The sequence below is a fragment of the Meleagris gallopavo genome, chromosome 14, assembly GCF_905368555.1.
Source record: "Meleagris gallopavo chromosome 14, MGAL_WU_HG_1.1, whole genome shotgun sequence".
NCBI classification, from domain to species: Eukaryota; Metazoa; Chordata; class Aves; order Galliformes; family Phasianidae; genus Meleagris; species Meleagris gallopavo.
Genome location: NC_139417.1, coordinates 526,160 through 541,559, shown reverse-complemented (window position 1 = coordinate 541,559; position 15,400 = coordinate 526,160). Strand labels below are relative to the sequence as shown.

The 15,400-nt window shown below is 48.4% G+C and overlaps 2 protein-coding genes across 9 annotated transcripts in view; one reads left to right on the top strand and one right to left on the bottom strand.

The window, feature by feature from the left end:
• LOC104913102 (uncharacterized) overlaps positions 1-4,667 on the top strand; it is a 48,775-nt gene extending 44,108 nt beyond the window's left edge. Inside the window, exon 11 of the mRNA XM_085235580.1 lies at positions 218-4,667. Within this exon, the coding sequence (XP_085091706.1) occupies positions 218-303 (86 nt within the window). The 3' untranslated portion in view covers positions 304-4,667. The remainder of the gene's footprint in view (positions 1-217) is intronic.
• On the bottom strand, positions 3,353-15,314 carry C14H3orf18 (chromosome 14 C3orf18 homolog). 8 transcript variants are annotated; one of them, XM_085235578.1, is made up of 7 exons: positions 14,226-14,374; positions 13,318-13,406; positions 11,850-12,250; positions 10,475-10,500; positions 8,744-8,873; positions 7,259-7,317; positions 6,274-6,424 (listed from the first exon to the last, which is right to left on the bottom strand). In XM_085235578.1, the coding sequence occupies exons 3-7, from the start codon at positions 12,081-12,083 to the stop codon at positions 6,415-6,417; spliced, it is 459 nt and encodes a 152-aa protein (XP_085091704.1). In that variant the 5' UTR covers positions 12,084-12,250; positions 13,318-13,406; positions 14,226-14,374; the 3' UTR covers positions 6,274-6,414. The 8 variants fall into 8 exon arrangements, 6 of the variants coding, with proteins under 6 accessions (XP_085091700.1, XP_085091705.1, XP_085091699.1 ...); XM_085235574.1 differs by lacking the exons at positions 7,259-7,317; positions 14,226-14,374 and adding an exon at positions 14,967-15,314 and having other exon boundaries at positions 3,353-6,424; positions 8,732-8,873; XM_085235579.1 differs by lacking the exon at positions 7,259-7,317 and having other exon boundaries at positions 3,353-6,369; positions 14,226-14,373.
• Between the last annotated feature and the right edge of the window lie 86 nt (positions 15,315-15,400).

The following is a 15,400-nucleotide window of genomic DNA, read 5'->3' as shown; positions in this document are numbered from 1 at the left end:
CAATAGCCTCACTCAGAGGCACGCTGCCAGAGGCTGCCATTCACGTTGGGCTTCAGCTTGAAGCCAGCACAGCAGCATGGAAACGCTGCTGAGAAGTTCTTTGAGTGCTTGGGAACACTGCCTTTTAACCTCACTGCCTTTTAACCTCACTCTGGCTCTGCAATAGGGCGTTTGAACAGAGCTCTAACCCTCTGTCTCCCATCATCTTTCCCTATAGGCATCACTGGAAAAGAGGATTTCAAGCCCAGCAAAGCTTCTGCTGCTCAGAGGTCTCTGAGCAGCATCGCCACCGCAGCTCAGTAGTGTGCTGCCTGCTCATGTCCTGCTGGAGCCAGAGGACAGGAAAGCAGCAGCACTCTTACTGTCATATTTCAAATTGTTCTTTGTGATGATTTTGGCTGCACTTTCCCCTCTGTTGTCTGCTGGCTTACCCAAACATCTAAGCAGACTTAAGGGACAAAACAACAAATGATATCTCAGGGAGATGCCTTTCTCAGTTTGTAGTACATTTTTTGAGGATACTAAACTTTTTTAACAGTGCTACAGTGACACAGTGCCTTGTGCTGCCACAGGTAGTGATAGGTCAATAGGGTGATACTGTTGTCTCAGTTATATGCAGATGCAAGAGAGGAAACCAATCTGCATAGCTGGCCATTGGACTTGCATCATACCACCTCTGGTACATGACAGCGTAGTCCAGGAATTAAATTTTGTTGATTTGCTCATAGGGACTGCATCTGAAAGAGAGTTCTTCCCTCACCATAACACAAAGGAGAAAAAAAAACCCAAAACCAACTTGATGGCATTTCCAGCTTACCTAAAGTTGTTGCTCCAGTGGTCAGCTACTTGGATGCTTTAGAGGAAAGCTCACCTCCAGCACCTCGGGGATTGACTCTGAAATATTTCTCCTAGTGTTAGCAGCTCAGGGCCGTCTTCCATACCTCGCTGTTGCCTCGTGGCACAGCCCCTGAATTTAATAGCAGTTTTCATGAACGTTTACAAAGCTTAGTCACAGCCACTGGATTTCATCACTTCCAAGGAGTGTCTGTAAAGAACCAAAGTGACTCGGTGGCTGCTGCTTTGCAGAGCTTCAGGATACAACTGCAGTTACTGTTGCACCTGCATGCATAATGTGCTCTGTGGGGTCCTCTAGTGTTGCAGCTGTGCAAATAAAAGCTGGCTGCTACCTAGCAGCCAGGAGCACGCATGTCAGCTCATGCTTCCAGTGTCAAAGAGCATCTTGCTACATTCTGAAGAATGGGGATATTTCCCTTATCCCCTTGCAAACAGCGAAATCCTGACAGTATTTTCTATCTGGTGGATGCTCTGCCTGCCTATTAAAGGAATAAATTGGGTGTTTCAATTATCTTTGACAGGATGTAAAATTGGCTAGCTCTACAGCGTTAAATATTTAAACAGAACATAATTGGCTTTAAATTTATGGCAGCTCATAGCAGAAACCCATGAAATGGTGGTATGTATTGAGCTCATTTATTATCCTTTCATTGCGTCTGTTTCCTTAGCAGGTATGTATTTAATACAAGAAAATGTCTGCAGGCATAAGAGTTAAGAGGAAGGGCTGACTGCAGAGAGAGAATAGAAAAAAAACACGTTTTTCCCTCTTGGTCACTTTGTCCAATGTGCCCGGTTCAGCAGCAACCAGGGGCCTGACCCTGCTGACTGTGCTCTCAGGTGTGCCCTAACAGTAGTTTCTTGTATGCAGTTTGGTGGTTTGGGCAGAAAACCCCATCTGAGAACTCTTTGTGCCTCCCCTGCCCCTTACCAGCGAAATCAAGGATCAGGTGCATCACAGGGAGTGACCTGAAACCGCAGGATGAGGCAGACTGCTGGGTGTGGAAGTCTGACTGCCTCCTGCTGCCTGCTCACATCCAGCTGGGACATTTGTGTAAGTCTGTCCCTGCTGACTGCTCCTCTGAGCAGGGAACCGGTCTTCCTCAGTGGACATGAACTCATCTGCAGTTTATGTCTGCATTCAAAGGGCACTCCAGTGGTCAAAATATCCTACCAACTTCTTTGTCTGACTGGTAATTTAGACAGATTTAGTATTTTTCTTTCAAGACTGTACTGTGTATTTCATTGAGCCCTATTACCTGAGAGCAATAACTGCGACCACGTGGGACTGAAATCTCAGTTTCTCTAAATGGATTTGGTTTGGCATCTGTGCAACTCGAGCTTTTCCTATGAAAACCAGGCAAACTTTTCATAGCTGGTGACATAGTGCAGGGATAGAAACTGCCTCAGCCAGATAGTAAATGCTCTGGGATCAGATCAGTAGCATTCCCTTGGGAATTTAAGTACTCCTTCTCTTGGAAACAAAAAATGTAGCATTTGCTACCTCTCAGCTGGGAAACCATGGGAGAAAACAGGAATCTCTGAAAATGTAATTGCTTTAGAGCAACAGAATGCCATGCTGTTTTGGGCTACTCTGCACATAGTCAAAATCCCAATCCATAACTTCAGCTTCCACCTTTATGCAGAGACTTGGAATGAAAGCCTACAAAAGGCAAGCAGAATTCCAGTCTTCGTCAGAGAAATAGGGTCTCACTCTGGATTTTCTTATTTGAAATGACCAACACTTTCTTTTTGCCATAGCTAGTCACATTGTCAGTGCAGCCAAATCCTACCTCTAAGTAAATGCCTTTCCAGTGTTTGTAAGCTTGGACAGTTTGGGTCTGAATCGTAAACAGGTCACTGCAGTTGGATTAGAACAGTGCAGATGAGAGATTTGTTATCCAGCAAAGTTTTAAGATTCTCATAAATGGTTCCGGTTTGGATGTAGGCATAAAAAAAGTTGGCAATTTGCAAATGAACCTTGAAGTTTATTTTTAATAAAGGTATAAAACTCCTAGTACCTCAGGCATCTGCTCTGCCTCTTCTGTGTTTAACAGCCTCCGCACACGCTCACATCACTAGGCACGCTTGTATCTGTATCTGAACCAGAGTGCCAAACATTATAAAACATGATGCAGTTACTCAGGAGCACCCACAGACCTATAAGAAAACAATAACCAGCACGAATGATGCAAGGAAAACCGCCCTGCCTAAACCCAAGTGTTGTGCCTACTGTGTATCTTCCAGCACCTTGTGAATGGCTTGATCAGGATACAGGATAATTCTGCTTCATTTATGCACTTAGAATTCTCTACAGCTTTTGTCTATGCCACACAGAGGTGGCTGACTGCAGAGCTTGCCATCTGAAGCCTTCCATGCTTCCTTCAGGCTTTGAAAGAAGAGGGGAATTCACTCTGTACAAATTTACCAACAGGTACTGAGGATACACTCCAGTTTTCCCCAGAAAATGTAAGCAGGGAAAAAAGAAAATCACACTACATTTCATGTAAATTCTTTCATTATATTTCAATGCTTAAAACACAGAACACTTGAATTCATTTACATCATAATGCTTCTGCTAGGTTGCACATATACTTCCAAGAACTGTGAGCGAAGGTGCTATTGAACTAAAAGAATACTCCAGTACAAGCCCAGCAAATATCCATAATATTCTTTTAGTCTTATTTTCCATACTTCTTTAACCCAAGGGCAGTGATCACAGGACAAAACCTACTGCTGTGGGAAGAAGAGTTGAAGAGAATTCCTCTGCAGGAGTGTTTGTTATACAAGTTTTATCTCAGCACTGACACAGAACGAGGTTTTGTGTGATTTTGTTCTGAGCTGGCAGATGCACTGCTCAGCACTGCGCAGTGGTCTGAGGAAACAGCCCAGCTTAGGTTGCCTTTTGTGGAGTGTGTAACGACAACACCAACAACACAAGTTTCCATCCAATTAGAGGGATTGAATGCTGGCAGGTTGGGATAGCCATGCACCAAAGCCACCAGTCATGTCCCTGCCCTGCTGCAGAGCACAGGAGGGTGACAGGCAATGAGTGCCTGCTGCTGAAGGGAGGAATATGAAGTCTCTGCAGCTGGTTGTTCTCAGTGAGCACTTGGAGGCGATAAAGAAATGGAAGTTAGGGCTGGAGGAATGTGTCTGCTTTTTTAGCTGCTCACATAAGCATAACCTCTAGGAAGGCCCAAAAACAGTGGCCTCCAAATTGAGATCACATGGAGTATTCGTACCCACACCCTCCTTCCAACAACCTCCCTGAAGTGCCAACACCAGCGGCCTGGCAATGTCTCCTGCCATACCTTACCAGGTGTTGAGGACAGGCCATTTTCTACAGGTACTGACACTTTTATACTTCCCTTTCATAGCTCTCTGGTTTTTAAAAGAGACAGAGGCTGAAAAACTAAAGCAACTTAGTCCCGCAAAAATGTCAAAAGGGAAGCTGGGTTAATGAAGAAGGCAGGGCTAGTGAGCTGTGAGCTGCAGGGATCAGTGGCATGTGTCCAGAAAAGGGTTTAAAAGAAGAAAAATCACAGTGGGGAGCAAAATACAGCACTTAGGAGAACAAAAACTAGCTTGGAGGCCCAAATTTGCAACAAAGCATCTGTTACCTGAATTGCCACTAGTGAAACACCTCCTTACAAAAAGCTCATCTTTAGATCTGCATTCAAATTTTGGCCCTGATTCCTGGTCCTGATCCACTGGTGCTGTGGATGGAACAGGATCTGGCAAAAGCAGGTGCTGGGGAAAAAAAAAAAAAAAAAAAAAAACACACCCAAAAAACAAAACCCAAAAAACAAAAATATCAGTAGTGATCAATACATAGCTGGGCACTGATGCTTGTATGCAGGCTGTGCACGCAGAGCACCATGAACACTGCAGTCAGACAGTCTGATTTGTGCATTCACCTCCAGGACCTAAAGCTACCACCCATCTAGGAGTGAGAGACAATCTCTGCAGATTACCAAAAGGAGCACTCCTCCCTCTGGTCATTGATGGTCAAACAGGGTGGACAAAAGCACATACCTTTTTTTAATCTCCTCTGCAGTTTCAAGGCTGAGGAGCAGGACAGGGAGGACGTGGCATCTGCCCAATGCCATGGCCATATTGGACCCTCCAGTAATCCTTTCTGCCATGCTCTGTGTTTGCATTGTGAGAGCATAGTCTGGACCCTGCTGCCATTCCCTAGTCTCTGTGCTGGCCAGCAGCACCCTGGGCTGGTGGCCACCAAAAAGGCTGCAGAGAACAGCACTCATACTGCACGCCAAGATGGCCAGAGACCCCTACTGCACTTCTTCCCACAGCCCTGAAGGGAACACTGGCTGAGAGGTGCTTCAGGCTTACTGGAGAGCTACTGGCTTATCTGTCAAGACCCACCTTTTGCTGCATTAGCAAGTAACACAAGCAGAGGTTAACACAAAACTGTTTCCTTCAGCAGAGAGAAGGCTCTGCAGGTCGATCAGGTAAGGAAGTAACCAGATGTTCAACCATCTCTGGCAGACATTGTAATGTAGAGCTAAGACCTGTTTTTCCTCATTCAAAAGAAAAAAGTTTAAGGTTTAATATTCTCTCTGCTTGATAAAATTTCCCTGAGCTGAAGCAGGCAGGACACATGGTACCAGAGCCCCAGTTCTTCTTGACTCCTCTCTCTGGCTCAGGCACAACCATTCCTAGGTCAGATGATTAGGCAGTCACATAGCCAGTCATGGCAGCCCTGCCTCCAGCTGTGTGGTTTCTCCTCTTTCTACACGGCAGCCTTAATTTGAGATATTCAGTGACTTCCTCAGCCAGGGTGTTACCAGCCAGATGTTCACCATTTCACATTTTAGAACTAGTGAATTCCCCATGCTGCAGTGCCAGCCCAGGCACGCATTTATCAGCATCACACAAGCCACAAGGAGAAAAGCCCATGGTATGTGTTTTCCCCTGTGTGCCTCCAATTCACCACTCAGCTAGAACCATCAGTTTCCCCAGCTGAAGGAGGAGGCTTTGCCACCGGCCACCCTTCCAGGGTCTGCCAATGCTGTGATCGCTGCACAGAGGCTCATTCACTGTTCTCATTGGGATCTGGTGGCACAAAGCCAACAGGTAAGCTGTCTGGAACATGCATCTCTCCTCTTTCCCTGATCCAGAGAGCACATAGATGTGCTTGGATAAGTTAATCTGCAACAGAGTGAGCACTATTTCTAAGCACTCAGCTTGGTAGGTGGTGTCAGTCAGCACCAGCCTGGAACCTGGAGTAGCATGGCAGCTCAGGACCTTGTAGTAGTAGTGGACACACCTAAAACTGCTACTGCCATTGTAAAGGGTTTCCTTCCCAAAGTGGTGACTGTTTCCAGCGCGTGAGCCCATCTGTAACACAACCCAGCAGCGTGACCAGTTGGGCTCCATGACTCAGCCACACTTGTGAGAAGTCGCTGGTTTGGTGGCTCCATCCTTCCCAATCTCGGCACAATCCCAGAGCAGGGGCAGGTACTGTTCATGCATTGATGGCATTGGCAACGTCTGTGAACACAAGACGGCTGGGTCTTTGGAGGGCTCCTTGGCTCGTTAGCAGAACCTGCATTGAAGCAGTGAAAGATAAGACCCTGCAAGTCTGCCTTACTTTGGTGCGCGGCGCTGGGCACAGTTGTTCCAACTGAACTATTCTGTTCTATTACTCTCTTTTTTATTCTTCTCTGCTCTTAAGGTGGGGCTGATATACTAACATGGCATCAACAGGGCTATAAGAAAAATACAACAAGCCACAGAACAAATCAGCACATCCATGCCAATTTAAAATGCTCACATCATGGACTACTGGGTGTAGCTTTTCTAGGACTGCAAAGACTTGCTACGTATGTTTCACCATCTATACACACAAGACAGCATACAAAGAGTTGAAATCTCAAGAAGGCCTGGAAACATGCCAAAACTGGACTTTGGCTGCTGTTTTAGACTGCTTCTCTTGCTACAGTAAGCCGTTAAACTAGTGTGCTTTCCCAGCAGAGATATCTGTACATTAGCAAGTTCCAGAGGGAACATAGGTATTCTGCTGGCCAAGCACTCTACATAAGAAGGATACACTCTTACTGTTCTAAGTTCAACTCCAGCCTTGTCATTTCCCCTCTTTACTACCTGAAGGGAAATCCTCTGTGTGCTCTGATAGAGGAACCTGATGTTTTCCTTGTACATACTCCTCAGAGGACAGGATCCTTTGCTTTCATACATCTGTATTTCTCTGCTTTCCTAAAATGACGTATGGAATATATTGTTTATCTTCCATATTCTAACACACCTCCAGCATGTTCTTTGGCAGGTTGGGAAGCATCTCTCAAAGTGAATAATTTTATAAATTACAATTGTATTTTCTTCTTTCTTCCCTTCTGCCCACACCAAGCTTGCTACAGGTTACCTGAAAGTGTCAAGTATGTGAAAACTGAGGCATGTTGGGAAGAATTCCTGCTCCTGGAACTGGAAAAGCAAGGGAAGAAGTGAGCAACATGGAACAGCTGGAGAGGAATTCAAGAAAGGAGACATGTCTACTCTAATGGGAAGCTGCACTACTTGCCAGAAGACATACCTGTTCCAACTATCCCTGCTGGCTCTGTCTTTGAGAAAGGCTTTTTGTGTGTGATAGCGGTGACAAAAGAAACAGAGAACACTATGAAACTAACTGCAAACAATGGTGAGAGCTCTTCTGCCTATTTCTCCTAAGTCTTGGTACAACGGGGAGTGGACCTTGTGTCAAAGGCTCATCTGTAGCATTAACCAAAAAACACCTGGCATCAAGTTTTTTCCAAACTCACAAAAGTAGGATTCAGTGGTCTTAGCACTTCATCATTTTTCAGCATGCTCTACATTTTTGAACTCTCGGAAGTGGTCAAAGCAAAGCCTTCTTCCCCTTTTCCCATATTCACATTATGACCTCCGCTCCCTTTTCTCTTTTTGAGCTATGCTCTCTATCTAGCAAGGCTGGCCTGGAAGTCCTGACAAGATCAGATGTGCCATGCCATAACAACACGAGGCTTTCTGATAGCCTTCCTCAGGACCTGCAGTTAACTATTACGATTACTGGCTCTACATTCACAAGACCTTGTTCTACAATTGTAGTCTTCAGCAAAGCAGATATACCTTAAAACTGGGTGGAAATATCTTGTTTTCAGGGCCAGCACCAGAGAGCCTTAATACTTAGTGAGCTGTGGAGCTTCCTCTCCCAGAAAATGGCGTTCATCCTATTTGCCCTAGGTGGTAAACGGCTATAAACTCAAAGTTAACTGAAAAAATTACATTGTTCTCTCTTCTAGCTGAGTTGTGCCTGCACTTACCCTTCTCAGTCTTGTAGTCCTAGTTGCCTGACTCTTCAAACCATCCTAAACTCTCTAAAATTCCCAAGGTCCCCATCTCCAGAGCTGGGTGAGGTGAAGGGAGCCCTCTTGAGGTCTCACATGATTTCCTTACAGTACAATTTTACAGAAACTCCTCATCTGTATGGGAACTGTTGAGTCATGGTCTGAACAACAGATTGAGCACCTGGGGAAAGGACTGAGTCAGCCCTGAGAGCACAGGTGAAGGCAGTTCAGCTGTGTGACAGGAAAGGGTGGAGCCTGGCTGCACCTCTCTTAGATCTCATTTGAGGGCTGTCACTAGAGGAGGATTTCTTTTTAGAGATTCTTCCTCAGTGAAGCTTTCTCCTGTGAACCTGGAATCTTCTGATATGGGTAAGCAATCTTCTTCCCTTTCTTTATAGCACCTTTCTATTGTGCTGGTCCTTTTGTCATCACACCTTTGTTGTAACATCTTTTTCACTGTATTGATCTGTTCAATTGCTACATCATCAAAAGCAGGGCAAGTGCCAATGGCTGCATTAACACCTGGCCATTATTACCTTGCTGCCTACCTTGCTCTGTGATGCCTGGGAAGATGCTGTATCTCGCCCATGTTCAAGGAGCTCCTGCTCCAGTTCATCCTGTTCTTCAGTGGGATCAAAGTTGTACATTGGCATGAGCTGGTGCCGTAGCTTCTCCAACCTGCCCGTGGAAAGGAAAGTAAAGACTTGGTTGAAAAACTCAATAGACAGAAGGACAGATGCTCAGGCTGTCTTCTCTGCTCCACTACTGAGGCATTTTGCACGCTGTTTTTCCTACAGCATGGGGATTCGGCTCTTGTTGCTGCTTGCTGGACAGCAGTTACGTCTCTATCCTATGGGAAGGAGGATAAGAACCTGCTACACAGCTGGAAGGAGTGGAAGATGCTAGAGAACAGCTCCAGGGATCAACTAATTTATGTTGGCAGGCATTATGCGCAGAAGAGTCAAACAGGGACTGGATTTTAAGTTCCCGCAGACCTTAAAAGCTCAGGACAAGCCTTATGTATTGGGAAAAACAAGAGGGTGGAATGTAATGGCTGTGCATTTTGCAACTCCTCTCCCTGTCTCACTGCCCATGACATCCACCCCTGTCAAACTACACTATGCCTGCCAGAAGGGGTCTGGTTTCAGCTCCAGCAACTTGAGAGTAGTACTTCAACTACGGACTTGAAGTATATATAATTAAAAAAAGAAAATAATAAATAGAAATACAATAAATAGAAATAGGAAAGAGAGACTGATGCCTGCAGACTGTTCTTAATCTTGTATCATTGCTTCAAGTGACAGAGATATAATGAGTTATCCCAAAGGGTCTCCCTAAATACTGGGCAGGAGAGTGATGGATAATGGCTAGGTGGACATGCTCCTGTGAAAACACTTAGGCTGTATCTGAGTTTTTTGAGGTTAGGGGAGGGAAATACCCAAGCTGTTACCAGCAGTGTCACCACAATTATCTATTTTAGAAACTGTTAGGATGACACATTCCCTCTGTGCCAACACAACCACTATCTCCAGCAGCACTATGTTTACAGGCCAAGCATCAGCTCCTCCTGGAGCAGTACCCAGATCTGGGCTTGAAAATTTCATAACAGACAGCAATACTTCTTGAAGGTCTATGGCCCTGCCATAAGGAATAAGGCAGGGAAGAGGTACCACATCTAAAGGTTGTGTACCACTGTCTTTGCTGTCAAAGATGAAAGAATCAAGAATCATCTTCCTGCATGCTGTTCTCCTCTCTATTTTCAGTCAAGAGCTTAAGGAAATTAATACTCTAAGTCTTGGACTAGGAAGCTGCATTTCTGCACCTGCTGCTGGCATTGCTGTGACTGAGACTAAAGAGGCCTTTAGTCTTGCAAAGTCAGCATCATTGGCTCAGGCTGTTAGAAAGCATAGATCAGGGAATGGCTGAAACATGAGACCCACGCTTCTCACAACAGAGTTTCCAGCTTCTTTATCCACTCACAATCCTTTCCTCTCTTTTAGTGCATCTAACATAAGAAGCATAAAGAATTTGCAGGATCTCCTCCTCCTGCTCAACCATGTTTTCCTTCTCAAAGCTCTAGAGGAGCCTTTGAAGCTCTGCTGCTAAAGGTGGGCCAACACAAGGAGCACAGAGCCCCTGCCCTGTGTTACTTACAATCAGACACTGGATTGTTCTAAGATACCATCCCTTGAACTCTCCTCATCTTCCCCTCCAATTCCTAGCCCTACCTGGATTTTGAAACACGGAGTTCCCTTCAGCTAACAAGAGATGTTACTTACCTCTTCCTCTTCCTGATATACAGAACCTGAAGGAGAAAGAAAATCATCATTACAAACAGCAGCATGGGGAACAACTGAGAAGAATAATTTTGGGTTAGAGGGCGCCTATAGAGGAGGTATAGCAAGTCTGACGTCACTGTGCACCAAAGCAGAAGAAAGCAAAAAGTGACAGAAGTGACAACTGGAACTGACGTTTCATATACATCAGTGTAAGCTTAACAGTGCATCAGGCCTGACACTAGTGCTTGAGTGGCCTGCTATTAGGTGTGTTAGTAGTAGTCAGAATGTTAGGTGTGTTTTAAGTGTAGCTCAGCAGATTTCTAGTGGCTGGAGGCCATATGTTGCAGTTTTAGAATGGCTGAAGAACCTTCTCTTTGTAATATTCTCCTGAAGATTTCCTACAGCATAGAAGCAGTTACCCCCTACCCAGTACAAAGGGAAGAAGGAAAGAGGGCATGCTCGGTGACTTGCCTCGTGTCAGCCAGTAAGAGTGGCTGTCCTGGGAGAAAAGTGAGGCTTTTGGCCTCCAGAGCCTTGTTCCGAGAACTACGAACGCTGGCTGTTGCTCTCGGGAACTTATGACCGTTTCCAGGACAGTGTTTCCAGGTTCTCTTTAGGGGCTTTTGGAGAAACTCCTCCTTGGGTCTGAAATGAAATTTTGCAGTGGTCCCTTTCCATAGGCTCCTCTGCTGCTTGTATTAGCAAAGCCCTTCCTCACACGAGGAACACGAGCTTGCTGCTACCTTCATTCTCTGTTGGTAGGTAAATGATCCAGTTATATATTGAAAGAACTGCAGTGCTTGCATTGTCTATCAGACTCAGAACTATAGCTGTTGATTACTGGCAGGGTTAGTTATATGCAGCAAATCCTTGAGGACTCTGCTGATACACAAGCAAGGAGAACCTCAAAAATGAAGTTTAGAATGAGTCTAGCAAAAACTGATTCAGTCTGCCTCAGTTCAAAAAGACATGCCCACAGAGGAGATTAACAGGGTCCAAGCCTGCTTTAAAAGTTAAGTTGGATGAACTTCACTATGGGACACTGGTGTTGACAAAGTTTAAATCAATGCAGCTGTTCCAGTTAATAAGTCAGAACAGACTGACTTGTTTGTCAGTCTGCCACTGCTTTGTGTTATTTTAATTGAACTTCCTGTTGCTATTAAAAATAAATACTGATGTTATATATGGTTTCCTCTAGACCTGCTGAGCAGCCTGCTCTGCCTAGACCCCAGGGAGACAGAAGAAATACTGGAGCACCATTCCTACCAGCTCTATGTGTGCCTTTAATATAATATAGAAATTAATTCAAATCAGCCCTAGGACCCCTTTGCCACCCTTCACTCCCAACAGACAAATACTTAGCATTGTCTCTTACCATAGCTACAGCCAACCCAATCACAGTAATGATCCCAAAGGACAGCAGCACGGCGCTCATGCTGGGCCCACTGCTGGCCACATCTGGGATTTTGGTGCTGTTGAAGCTAGTAGTCTCAGGGCTCACAGTAGCTGTTTCTGGTACAGTTGCATCCAGAGTTGTTCCTGCATCTGGTTTGGCCGTTGTGGTGCTGCTGTGGTGTAAGTCATGTGCAGAGGGTGAGCTGGAACTCATCCTGCCAGCTCTTAGCGCCTTTTACCAAGCTGTTGTGCCCTCCACTCAAGAGACAGGTGCCAGCCAGCTACAGCAGCAGTTTCTCCTCGTTTCAAGGACTCTCATGTGATCTACCTCACAGCCTATCACCAATGGCTTTTCTGCATAGGAACCACATGAGTTTCTGCCTAGGAAAGAATGAGAACAGATGCACAGTGCAAAGCTCTTAGAGACAGGCACAATCTTTTCCACAGCTTAACTAGTACAATTTTTGAGAGCAGCTCACAGATGTCCACTCAATTTTTTTTTAAGTGCATTTTTCTGGGGTACTGAGACCCCCAAAGTCCTGCCTGGTTCAGCTGAGGCCAGTGACACGCTCACCCCTTGCTGTTTCAGCTCAGCCTCCTTGCAGAAATTGGCAGAGCTGTGTAGTGTCTCAGAACTCCTCTGTCTTCAGTCTGCTACAGGATGAGCTACGCAGCCTTCACCCATACCAGAACAGGACCTCTCTTCTCTTTTGCTTTTAACTTACAGAAAATTTCAGAGATCTCATCCATCAAAATGGCACTAAGCTCTGATACATCTGTATTTTGGACCCAGTAAAAATCACCCTGAAGTATCACAGAATGGCCTGGGATGGAAGGGATCCCAAGGATTATGAATCTCCAGCCCCCCTGCCACAGGCAGGGCCACCAACCTCCCCATTTAATACTAGACCAGGCTGCCCAGGGCCCCATCCAACCTGGCCTTGAACACCTCTAGGGATGGGGCATCCACAACCTCTCTGAGGAGCTGTTCCAGCACCTCACCACTAGAAGTAGAACTTCCCTGCTGTGGTGGTGGCAGGTGATTGATAAGTCACTGCACTATGCATCCCTCCATTGTCCCTCAGCCCACGCACTCTGCAGACGCAGCTTCTTTAAAGCAGTGGGTTGCACTGGTCTCCATCTGCTACTAAAGATGGTATTTCTACAGTCTCCCATGAAAGCACCCACACAGGCTTAGTCATGCACCACTAATTATTGGTATTAATTTTAAAATGGGTCCCATTTTGGATAGGAGTTGTGCAATTTGACAGATATATTCATACTGAAAACATGAAAGGCTTTAATTGTTTCATGTTTCTATTGTGTAAATGATCAGGAGTTGCAAAACACCATGGGATGATCCTATGGGAAGTATTTGCACAACTTCATTTCTAAGATCTCTGTATGTGACATCAGGCCAGCAATTACTTCAGTGAAAACACAGCTACCTCTGGAGCAGAGCGGTGCAGACCTCAAGAACTACCGCAGCAGACTTCTGATCATTTTTCTGTACTTCAGCAGACATTACATCTCCAAACTGGAATGCAAAGGGACACGGGTTAATGAGCTCTGAATAGAAAAAGATGTGCCTGTAAAGAGAAATGAGCCATTGTTCAGCTCCACTGTTCTATTCTGGGCAAGGTCACTGTGCACTTCTCATTACTGTGATGCCTCTCTGCCGTTCACGGCTGCACTAAGCAGCGTGATTAACATCTGTCACTACCAGCCGAAGCAGAGCCATCGTGCGAGGCAAGCAGCAGCGGGGCCGGGCGGGGTCTGCCAGCAGCACGAGCGGGCGGTCAGCTCACACGGCGCTCATCCCGCAGGTCTCTCCCACACAACTTTGTGAAGGAGGTGGAGAGAGACGCCGAACCGCACGAGTCTGTAAATGGGCGCGAAGGTAGCAGGCACTTGTGCTCCGGGCCCGCCAAACAGCGCGGCGAGAGGCGGCTCACGCGGCCGAACGGAAGGCGTCCCTCACCGACCGAGCGGTCCAGGAAGGGGCGCTCCGCGCTGCCGGCACTGCGGCACGGGCTGCGCCGGGAGGGCTCCGCACAGGGCAGCGCGGCGCCGGGCCGCGGGGCGATGGAAGCAGAACGCCGCCGAGCCGCGCTCCGCCCCTCACGGCGCCGAGGGGGCGCCGAGCGCGAGGTCTCCGCCGCCCGCCCGGCAGCACCGCGGAGCCGAGCCCAGCCGGCCCCGCCTCCCAGCGCCCGGCCGCCGCCCGCGGGATGGCCGCTCGCCCCGCGCCGGGCGAGAGCGGAGCCGCCCCGAGGTTCGCCCCGCGGCCCGGCCCGCCGCCCTCGCGCCCCTCCCCGGAGGCGGCCGCGCTGCCCGCGCCGGGGCCGCCACTTACAGAGCGCTCCCGCTGAAGCGGCTCCCCCAAGTGCCGCCGGCGGTGGGGCCGCGCCCTCGGCCGCAGGGAGGGCGGGCCGGGCCCCTCAGCGCGCGCCGCCGCCGTCTCGCGGTAGCCCCGCCCCTCCGCCCCGTGCCCCCAGACGATTGGCCGACGGCCGCGGGTCGCGAGTCGCGGTTGGTCGGCGCTGCCGTCGCTTGCGCGCGCGGCGATGAGGCGGTCCTCTCCCGCGCCGGCCTCACCGAGGTGAGGGAGCGCTTTGCGGGCGCGCCCTCCGCTGAGGTAGCGGGGCCGGGGGGCGCTGCGTGTGCGGGGTGGCTGAGGCGGAGCCGCCGAGCCGAAGCGAGCTGAGGTAGGGCTGCTGCTGCTGCTGTTGTGAGGGGCCGCTCCTGCCGCCCGCGGCAGCTCGCTAAGGGGAGGACCTGCGCCGTGCCGGGCCTCGGGTCGGTCAGCGCGCAGAGCGGCTGCGGGAGGCTCTCTCTGTGCTCTGCCGGCAGCACTGCTGCTAATTCCTTTGGTCTTTCTCCTGTGACGGTGCCCCGAGCCACAGGCCTGACTGTTTTTTTTCAGTTGCTCCGTGCTGCAGCGTTGCCCTCTGGGAGCCGACCCGGCCCCTGTCTTCCGAGTTTCTCTTCCTCTGGTTTCACTCTGTGAGCTGCTGCGGTTCCCTCTTGTCTGCAGCCTGGCGATGGGACAACGCGGCAGGCTGCTGACCTATGAAATTAGCCTTTGCGAGCGTACCTGCTAGCCTGAGACGTGGGAGTTTGGAACAGGAGAGGAGGAACCAGGAGGGAGTGCAGGACTTCGTGCAGTGAGCCGGCCCGGGATGCTGGAGCGGACTGTCGGCAGCTCGCGGCAGGGCTGTGCCTGCAGCCCCGCTCCCTTCTGCTCAGCCACGAGCTCCGGGTGGTCTCAGGGTTGCCCGTGGAGGCTAGGTTAATCCTTTCTTACTCTTAGGGTGCGAGTAGCTGTTTTTGTACCCGTGGGTGTTGGTCGGGCAGCAGCCTGCATTCCATTCAGAAGGGATCTTGTGTCTTCCGCTTCTTCTGGGCATTCAGGTTGTACTTCTGCCTCTTCTTTCTAGGCCAGCAGAGCTGCAAGCAAGTGACCTTTTTGTTCTGCCCTGAGGAGCATCTGCTGATTGTGATCAGGTGGTCCTTAGTCCCACTGGCTTG

Excerpts from the sequence above, each read along its gene's own strand:
- C14H3orf18 (XM_085235579.1), bottom strand. The coding sequence starts at position 12,083 with ATGAGTTCCAGCTCACCCTCTGCACATGACTTACACCACAGCAGCACC. Across the intron at positions 10,501-11,849 it reads TTGGGTTGGCTGTAGCTATG|GTTCTGTATATCAGGAAGAG; the intron begins GTAAGAGACAAT and ends TTTCTCCTTCAG. Across the intron at positions 6,370-8,743 it reads CCCAGGCATCACAGAGCAAG|ACGTTGCCAATGCCATCAAT; the intron begins GTAGGCAGCAAG and ends TTGTGTTCACAG.